General features: G+C 29.8%; 1 protein-coding gene across 4 annotated transcripts; it reads left to right on the top strand.

Moving 5' to 3' along the window:
• The first annotated feature begins 180 nt into the window (after positions 1 to 180).
• LOC126841579 (serine/threonine-protein kinase PRP4 homolog) lies at positions 181 to 9,640 on the top strand. Of its 4 annotated transcripts, XM_050578161.1 has the most exons (17): positions 181 to 212; positions 361 to 459; positions 1,691 to 1,907; positions 4,178 to 4,338; positions 4,698 to 5,041; positions 5,120 to 5,149; positions 5,231 to 5,363; positions 5,450 to 5,536; positions 5,601 to 5,688; positions 5,860 to 6,105; positions 6,182 to 6,423; positions 6,544 to 6,697; positions 6,779 to 6,916; positions 7,245 to 7,359; positions 7,431 to 7,537; positions 7,619 to 7,750; positions 9,188 to 9,640. In XM_050578161.1, the coding sequence occupies exons 1-17, from the start codon at positions 208 to 210 to the stop codon at positions 9,389 to 9,391; spliced, it is 2,502 nt and encodes an 833-aa protein (XP_050434118.1). In that variant the 5' UTR covers positions 181 to 207; the 3' UTR covers positions 9,392 to 9,640. The 4 variants fall into 4 exon arrangements, 1 of the variants encoding a protein (XP_050434118.1); XR_007686198.1 differs by lacking the exons at positions 7,431 to 7,537; positions 7,619 to 7,750; positions 9,188 to 9,640 and adding an exon at positions 7,061 to 7,160; XR_007686197.1 differs by lacking the exons at positions 7,431 to 7,537; positions 7,619 to 7,750; positions 9,188 to 9,640 and adding an exon at positions 7,061 to 7,160 and having other exon boundaries at positions 6,779 to 6,983.
• Positions 9,641 to 10,131: the final 491 nt, after the last annotated feature.

Raw genomic sequence — 10,131 nt, 5'->3', positions numbered from 1 at the left:
TAGTCTGTGCACAATACCAAATAACATAACATTATAATATTTTATCGGATAGAGCGCGTTGTGGACAGCGGCTGCAATAATAATTTACAGTTTACTTTATCAAATATCAACGCACACTGCCGCATTGCTTGTCATTTTTTTTAATGTTTGTCGTTGGTAATAATAATAATAATCATAATAATAATATTACATAAAACCGAAACCAAAATGCCGTAAGTAAAATTATACAAAAAGATAATAATTATATTATACAGCCGTACCTGTAGTACCTGTACAGCTGCAGTTGTATTTAGGGATTAATAATTAATATTGCTCGTGCTTATAATAATAATGTAAACTCTTGCTGTTCAAATAATATAGGGTAGATAGTAACCTATCCGATGGTTCGCCAATAGAACTAGTTGAAAGCAGCAGTCGGACGGACAAGAAAAAAAAGAAACACAAACACAAAAGTGATCGGTAAGTGAAACACTTTAAAAACACACTTGTAACAAAAAGCCGTCACAGCGAGGTCAGAGCATGAACGGGTGGGGGAGGTCACAAATCTTTGGGAATATTATAATAACTAAAAATTACAAAATGTGGACAATGTTTTTTTGAAACTAGTTATGCGAGTAAGACATTATGACGTATCCTTATCGAAAATTGCCTGGACGAATTTTGTTCAGTTTTGATGGCGATAAAGTGATCCAGTCAATTACGTAGAACTTTTCATTCTGAGGGGAATTTTATTTTTATTGCGCTATATTAAAACGTCAGAAATTCGCACATTTATATGGCTAGTCAAACACCATAGCTCTCTAGGTCAAAACTTGTAGAAGTTATGACGTTATTTTGTGTTTGATCACATGAGTTTAGCTGTTATCAGTCAGTTCCACTTCATACATTTATAACCCTAATAAGAGATTTTCAAAACTATTTTTTGTGGCAAACATTTTTTTGCAAACATTACATTCATATCTTTTAGTTTGTAGGTTATGTGCATAAGATTTGGCATTTTTTTTTTGGTTTTTCTTTAATAATAATAAAAAGCTTACAGATTTTTGGTAAAATCTTCAATTTAATTTGCAAACCTTTACTCAAATAAGTAAATTAAAGTTAAAAGTCTCCATCCTTCTAAGGGATAAAGTATTTGATATTTTTTTGTTTTATCAGTGTATATATCGATCTTATCAATATTCTTTATGTACTTAAAAAAAATTACAAGACGTCGTAATTTTAAGACGTAAAATGAGTACATTTTTAGGGTATTTTTTTCGACTTTGAAGAGGGAGAGGTTAGCTTTAAATTAAAGAAGAACTTAAATTTATGACCTGATAAAGTATTTTTCAGTTATGATTCCAGATCTGTAGACTTGCCACTTAAAGAAATTAGCCTAGCAGAATTTAGCTAATATTATTTACTGAGACAAATAAAGCTTATTTTAAGAAAATAAAATAGGAGCTCAGTCATTTTACCCTTAGTATTAGTCTAATATAATCTGAAAATATACGTCATATGTTAATTCAGCGACCTTTCCTTTCGGAATGCATCAAGTGTGGCCACATTTCATCCCTCTTTGTAAACAGAATTAAAGCTAATAACTTTTTAAAGAATATTTGATTGACATTACACAAAACAAAATTAATTATCTACATTATAATTTTTCTTATGCTATTTGCGTTTAATAACTACGAAAATTTGAAATTAGCAAGCATAAAAAATCGAAAAAAGAAAATGGTGAACCCAAGACGACCAAGGAAACAAAAAAGTCGAATGGCAGCAGTGTTCAAAATGGAAAACAAAAGCGACTACCGTCTCCAATTCCACCTGATCAAATCAAAAAGAAAAAACCAGACGAAACGGCGGTATCAGAAGTAATTATAGTAGAAGAAGAAATGAACCTCGAGGAATTGATTAAACAGAAGGTAAGTGAATTGTCTGTAAACAAAAATACAGACCTAGTTAAATTTATTTATTTATTTTTTTATTATTTTAAAAAAAACAATGTCAAGTTAAGGGGAATTCTGATTGGTTATTTTTCTTTTTTTTAATCATAATTAAATGTTAAATGAGCTCTTATTAAATTTATTAACAAATCAAAAATAATAATTAGTGCTATTGGTGCTTAATTAAAGGCAGACTAGCTCAAAAAAAGCATACATCATACTTAATTAACTTACATTTAAATTTTGATTAGGTCGGTGTTATAAAAAATTTAATTTAGCTGCCAACATTTTTTTGTTTACCTCCTTTGAGTTAGTAAAAAATATTGGTATTTGGACATTCGTCCTCCTTTAACTACCAGACCGATTTCCTCATAAAGGTTGCCCATAAAAATAAAAATATAAACAATACTGTATCAGCCTGTCATTATCTACTGACCAGTATATTATATTTCCAATATATTATTCAAAAGTTTTTTTTATTTCAAATTACCCAAAATGGCGACCTCTGAAAGTTTTTATATACATATTAAAGAGGAAAAACTCTTGTTTATAAAAAAAAAAATTATCCAAAAAGAAATTTCTTAACCAAAAAAAAATTTTTTAACCAAACATTATTTTTTCATGCTTAGACTATGCTTTATAAATTTCAATGCATTGAATACATAGTTTTGGGAAAAAGCCTTTAAAGTATTTTTAAATTAAAATTAAATAAGGATTTTTCATTTGAATAGGATTCCATTCCTTAAGGTTAGCCGTAGAAAGAACAAATATATATATATATATATGTATTCGATAGTATTAATTTTCTACAATTTAACTCGTAGGCATCACTTCAAGCTAGATTTGGAGCATGATGTGTATCGGAAACAGTCATAGGTAAAAAATCTGCTCTTAAAAACAAGAAAAAGTATTTTTTTTACCTAAAATCATTATTCGGTCAGAGGTTTTTGAAATAGTAAGCAAAATGGAATTCCAGAATTCAGCTGTTGAATGCTGGCCAATATTTTTGCTAAAGTATACTCGTACCGTTGTTATTACTTTTGATTTAGTGTAACTTTATTGCTTTGCTAAATTAAACTCGACTGCGATACATTAAATTAAAAAAAAAAACCAAGTAGAACCGTTGCCCTCTTAATACAGTAAATCCAATAAACGTGAAAGTATATTAACATTTTGTTATAACAATTACTTGAAAGACTTTTAAGTTAGATAAAGAACTTTTTTTTTAAATATTTATATTTTCTTATTGCTACTGTTACTGGTTTTTTTTTACAGAACCCTACTTTCGCTCTTTACGTAATGTTCAATTGAACATAAATATAATCCTAAACGGTTATCTAAAATGTTCTGCAGGTCTTCCAAATTCCTCATACTTAACCAAGACTTCTCCGGTGACTAAGTATAGTAAAAGTAATTAAGACACTGATTTGCCGCTCTACTTACAAGCCAATGATTATTCTGTCAGTTCAGTTGTTGAGTCTTTTAAATATATAAATAATTATTGTGTCATAAATCACTTAGATAAAGTCTTTCATGGACTTGTTAATGTATAAATGATAAAAACTGAAGATTTGTCTTCTCTCCCCCTATAACCTATATTTTTAATACTTCTTAAACAAGAGTTGTTTTACTTCTTTGGGGAAATGTATGTAAAAGAAAGTGTAGAAGTGTATGTTTATTAGTATAAGAAGAGCGATGAATCTAAAGTCACCACCGTCCTATAACTCAATTGTCTACCCTCCATAAAATCTTCTTTAAAATATTTAATTAAAATTTTAAGTGTAATAATGAATCTAATGTTGTTCTTTGTAAATGATGCAAACATTTTAAAATTAAATCGAGCATGTCAATTTAAATACTTTTAGAATATTCTTCTCTGGTTTTGGATATATTCTGCAATTGTTAAATTTAAAGACCGGAGACAATATTCTTATGTCAATTTTTTTTATTTACAATCGGATGATAACACTTAATATAATAGAAATTTATTTATAATTTTATATATTGTATGTTAGTTTAAAGAATCTTTTTTTCAAATTAAAATAGTTTTAGTTAGGTTTCAAGTTAGAATTTTTGTAGATGAATTATTCCATTTTAATGAAATGCAAAAAAAAATGGGTTAGCTCAGGATCTTAAATAAGGATTTTTCATTTGAATAGAATTCTATTTGTTAAGATTAGCCTTAGGATGAACAAATATATATATTTGATGATATTAATTATCTACTTAAATTACAATTTAACTCGTAGGCATTACTTCAAGCTAGATTGGGAGCATGTGTATCGGAAGCAGACATTGGAGAAAAATCTGCTCTTAAAAACAAGAACAATCTAAAAATGTGCATTGAAACTATTGATTTGATCGATGATGATGATACAGATGAAGAGCACAACGTAAGGAATTCAGTTAAGTAAGTTTTTATCAATGTTTAAATAATAGTTGTCTCTTGAGAGAATTATTGTAAAAAAAGTGGAAGGAAGTCTTTTAGTGACATTGTCCACTTAGACTTTGAATTTTAAAAATAAAAAATTACCAAAATAATAATTCTAGTATGAAAAAAAAAAACAAAAATATTATTTAATGCGCTGAAATATAATTTAGTGATTAGAGCATATTAAAATCGTACAAATGTTATGGTTCTAAGAGAGATTGGGTATATATGTAGATTGATCTAGTTTTTTTATGTACATGTTTCTTAAAAGCTGTTACTAACATTGTAGTAGTAATGATAGTATTTATACATTAAAAAAAAAAAAAATTTTCTTACAGAAATACTGAAAAACCTACCAGAAAGAGGAGTACAAGTAGAGACCAAACGCGCAGAAAATTAGAAAAATCAAAAAAAGAAAGACAAAAAGATACAGAACGGGAAAGAACCCGAGAAAAAGAAAGACAAAGAAAAGGAAACCTAACGGAAGATTATAAACGTCGAGAAATACGACGGAATGTCGATGAGACTAAAAGAAAAGAAGATGATTCAAGAAAACGGGAACAAAAACGTCGAGATGATGAACTAAAGGACACAGAAGAAGATAGCAAGAGGCGAAGTGAAGAAGACAAAAGAAGGGATGAACAAATAAGACATAGGAAAGATTGTATAAGAAGTTCCAATTGTAAGTTTTGTTAAACTGATTTAATCTGTCTTATAAAGTAATTTTAATCGAGTATCGTGTATATTTTTTTTTTTGTAGCCAACAGAGATCGTGCTAGAAGCCCACCTTGTATGTATGACATTGTATTTCTCTAAAGCTGGCAAATCTGTATTCAGACCTTTTGTGATCACGTTTTTTATATTCCTATAGCTTCTACTAGACATAGAGACAGAGACAGAGATCGTGAACGTGACCGAGACCGTGACCGTTATAGAGATGCTACGAATAGGAGATACAATAGAAACTATGCAAGGAGATCACATAGCAACGACCGACATTCCAGGTTGGCATGAATTCAATTCCAATTTACTTACGCTTAATGATTTTGTAGTTAATAACAAACACCGTTTGAAATTTCTATCGATCTAGATCTCATAGAAGAAAAGACAGAGGAGATAAGTATAAAGACAGTTTTTCAGAAGGTCTCAAGCGTGAAAATAAATCTTCCGATTCCGAGTACGTAATATTTAGTTGACGAAAAAAATTTAATTAATTAATTTGTATATAATTTATGTTGTAGGATCGAAGTAAATATAAACATTGCCGAAGACGAAAACGTAGAAGAAATAATAGAAAAAAGAAGGAAACAAAGGGAAGAATTATTAAAAGTAATATTATTGAGTTTATTTAGTTAACACGCATGAGATTTAATTTTTTAAAAGAAAATTATTTCTATTAAATAAAATCTGGCTAAAACTATAGCATTTTCAAAGTGATTTTTTCCCCCCAATAAAAATTATTACTTTATCTATTATAATGTTATAAATATAATGATTTAGCGATTGGAAGCCAACAATAGTAATGTAAACGGTGAAGACTCGGCAAATCCTTCTCCTCGTGAAAGCGATGCGACAGAAACTTCTGCTCAGCTTTCTCCTGAACCTAGGCAGTCTCCCATTAAAAATACTAACGATTCAATGTTTGAAAAAGACCCGGTTAAGGCTGGTAACGTATCAAATACGGAACTGATCAAAGGCAAATGGGACATGTTTGCAGAAGCAGATTCGTATCATGCTACACAACTTGTAATATTTTTTTTTTTTTAGCTTTTGATAATTTTAACATTATCGGCCATTGTAAACGATGTTTATACATTTTTAGACACCGCAACCGAACGGTTTAGCTAATGGAAATAAAAGCGTTCCGGAAAATCCTTCTTTAACAGACAACTGGGATGACGCAGAAGGCTATTATAGGGTGAGAATCGGAGAAACGATGAATTCCAGGTACACAGTGTATGGTTACACGGGTCAAGGAGTGTTTTCCAATGTTGTCCGTGCCAGAGACACGACCAAGAATAACCAAGATGTGGCCGTTAAGATAATACGCAACAACGAAATCATGTAAGAGCACTTAATAATAATGATGCACACTAACGTTGTCTACCGAGGCAGTTAGTTGCGAAAGCAAATAACGTATTATTAAAAAAATACCTATTGACAATGATTTTGTTTTTTAATTAGGCACAAAAGCGGCCTGAAAGAATTGGAAATACTGAAAAGACTTAACGACTCGGATCCTGACGACCGGTATCATTGTGTTCGTTTGTATTGTCATTTTTTCCACAAGCAACATTTGTGCATGGTTTTCGAGCCGCTCAGCATGAATCTCAGAGAGGTAACAAACAGTAGTGTAAATTTTAGAAAATATGGTCTTGAATGCGATTTTGCGTTAATTTCAATCGGCTTTATATTTTAGGTGTTGAAAAAATACGGTAAGGATGTAGGACTGCACGTCAAAGCCGTTCGTTCGTATTGTCAACAACTGATGCTGGCGTTAAAACTAATGAAAAAATCCAATATTTTGCACGCCGACATCAAACCCGACAATATTTTGGTAAGACGCGATTGAAATCGATTTTAGTTCTAAGACCACTGATGCAACGGATGTCCAGCATATTAAGGTTTATTTTGGTCAACATCATTGCAGCAAAAATCATGATCATGTTATTGACGTATTATTTGCCCTTTTGGTAATTAGGTATAAATACTACTAAATCGTCCAGTTCAGCTTTGATACAACTTGGGAAATTTTTTAAAATGTGTGGTCTGCAGTTCCTGTGAATCTCGTACTTCTTCTGGTTATAACAGAAAGCATATTTTTTTTTTTTGTAAAATAACGATTATTGATTTTATTATTTTTTTTTTTTATCTGTGAAATGTAGGTGAACGAAAGTAAGCTGGTATTGAAGCTATGCGATTTTGGTTCTGCGTCGCACATTTCCGACAATGAAGTCACGCCGTATTTAGTCAGTCGATTTTACCGTCCGCCCGAAGTCAGTAAGTGAACGTTGTATTTTTGTCTCTTACGCGTGATTGCTCTAATATCTAATGTTTCTCCTCCACCACAGTTTTAGGTATCCCCTACGATTTTGGACTCGACATGTGGTCTGCCGGCTGCACGATTTATGAACTTTACACGGGCAAAATATTATTTCCAGGCAAAACCAATAATCAAGTAATAATTAATCGACTGAAATTATTTTCATAGACAATAATAGTTTTGAAAAAATAATTGTTTTCGTTTTTTAACCGTTAGATGTTAAAATTGTTTATGGACCTCAAAGGGAAAATGCTCAATAAAACCATTCGCAAAGGTGTATTGAAGGAACAACATTTCGATAGTAATTGCAACTTTTTATATCACGAAGTCGATAAAGTGACTGAGCGTGTAAGTATTTTTTTTACGTTAAAACATTATTCGGTCACAGGTTTTTGAAATAGTAAGCAAAATGGAATTCCAGAATTCAGCTGTTGAATGCTGGCCAATATTTTTGCTAAAGTATACTCGTACCGTTGTTATTACTTTTGATTTAGTGTAACTTTATTGCTTTGCTAAATTAAACTCGACTGCGATACATTTAATTTAAAAAAAAAACCAAGTAGAACCGTTGCCCTCTTAATACGGTATATCCAATAAACGTGAAAGTATATTAAAATTTTGTTATAACAATTACTTGAAAGGCTTTTAAGTTAGATAAAGAACTTTTTTTTTTTAATATTTATATTTTCTTATTGCCATCTTGTTGCTACTGTTACTGGTATTTTTTACATATCCCTATTTACCGCTCTTTATGTAATGTTCAATTGAACATAAATATAATCCTCAACGGTTATCTAAAATGTTCTGCAGGTCTCCCAAATTCCTTATACTTAACTAAGACTCGCTGCTTGTTTATTCAATTGTTCTATCAGTCTCAGTTGTTGAGTCTTTTAAATATATAAATAATTGTGTCATAAATCACTTAGATAATGTCTTTCATGGACTTGATAATATATAAATGATAAAAACTGAAGATTTGTCTTCTCTCCCCCTATAACCTATATTTTTAAACTTCTTAAATAAGAGTTTTTTTACTTCTTTGGGGAAATGTATGTAAAAGAAATTGTAGAAGTGTATGTTTATTAGTATAAGAAGAGCGATGAATCTAATGTTACCACCGTCCTATAACTCCATTGTCTACCCTTCATAAAATCTTCTTTTAAATATTTAATTAAAATTTTAACTGTATAAATGAATCTAATGTTGTTCTTTGTAAATGATGCAAACATTTTTTAATTAAATCGAGCATGTCAATTTAAATACTCCTCTCTGGTTTTGAATATATTCTGCAGTTGTTAAATTTAAAGACCGGAGACAACGTTGTTATGTCAATTTTTTTTAAATAAATTACTATTGATTTAATAAACTGATGATAATTTCTGTTTTCTTGGTCCGATTTCTTTCACAACACTACACTTCATTTTTTTAATTCCTCAATAATCTAATCCGTATAAATATTTTACAATCCGATGATAACACTTGATGTATAAGAAATTTATTTATATTATAGCGTTAGTTTTTTCTTAAATTTGTTTATCTTACTCTATTAGTGTATACATATTTTTTCTTATATAAACTTGGATTGCAATAAGATTAAATTAATTCATAGGTGTGTGTATGTATAGGAATTTTGACTTGTTATTATTAAGTGAAATTAATTACAGTTATAGTAATGACAAGTGATGGCTATACAAATGGTGGCGCTTTACTCGATTATAAAGTCAACAGTATAATAACAATATACAATATTATAATGTGTTTGTTAACTCTAATGTATGTGTTTAGGAAAAAGTGGTAACCATGTCGGCGATAAACCCTAGTCGCGACTTACACGTTGAAATGTTGGGAAATCAGAAATTACCAGAAGACCAAATTCGTAAGGTGGCCCAGCTGAAAGACCTGTTTGACAAAATGTTGATGTTGGACTCTTCAAAACGCATTGGCATATCTCAGGCTTTGGTACATCCGTTCTTATCAGAAAAAATTTGATCATTGCGCGTGGGGGGGTTTTTTTTTTTGACAAATTATTTTGATTTTTTGGAGTAAACATATATGTATGTATAATAGATAGTAAGAATAGAATAATAAACATCTTTTTTTTATGAACGGCTAGAGATTTTAAATGTTTAAATTATGGTTTACATTGTAACCTTTACCTACTGTTTTAATTATTATTTTTTGACTTTTTACAGAAAAATGATTATTACAATGTTGATATTGTAGTTCAAACGACATTTGTGTTAACAATAAAGTACTTATTGGAAAAAAATTATGAAAAAGAAACAACAGTTTTTTTTAAAAATAAGTACAGGAAAATCCGGTGAGTCGCGTTAACGACACAACATACTGTTTAGTGTGTGAACATATAAAAAAAGTAATAATTCTTAAACAAAATTGAATTAGTTCATTAACGATGATAATGAAATTATAAAAAATAAAAACAATGAAAATGTTAGGAATATTAACGGTAAACGATGATAACCCATCGTTTATATGGTAGAACATTTATTATTTTTTTGAAACCCTTCTATCACTTCAAATTCCATTTTTGAACAAAAATAACTAAGTACTTACTTAAAAAACTAATGCGTCTTGACTTTTGAGTAAAAGACAAATGAAGCATTAGGTGTATGGATTACATTTTTTTTTTTATTTCAGTGATTTTTATTATCGCATAAACAGTGTGATCTGTTTAATGTAAGACACTATTTTTTCCTTGTAAAGTAATT

This window comes from Adelges cooleyi, unplaced genomic scaffold, assembly GCF_023614345.1.
Source record: "Adelges cooleyi isolate 19-005CV unplaced genomic scaffold, UGA_ACOO_1.1 ACOO_flye_CR_arks_rails_tigmint_CR_PRNA_394, whole genome shotgun sequence".
Taxonomy (NCBI): Eukaryota; Metazoa; Arthropoda; class Insecta; order Hemiptera; family Adelgidae; genus Adelges; species Adelges cooleyi.
Note: the sequence above shows the minus strand (reverse complement) of the source record. Positions and strands in the feature narration are given on the sequence as shown.

Coding starts and splice junctions, on each gene's coding strand:
- LOC126841579 (XM_050578161.1), top strand. Junction 6,106..6,181: donor CGTATCATGCTACACAACTT/GTAATATTTTTT, acceptor ATACATTTTTAG/ACACCGCAACCGAACGGTTT. Junction 7,751..9,187: donor TCGATAAAGTGACTGAGCGT/GTAAGTATTTTT, acceptor GTATGTGTTTAG/GAAAAAGTGGTAACCATGTC.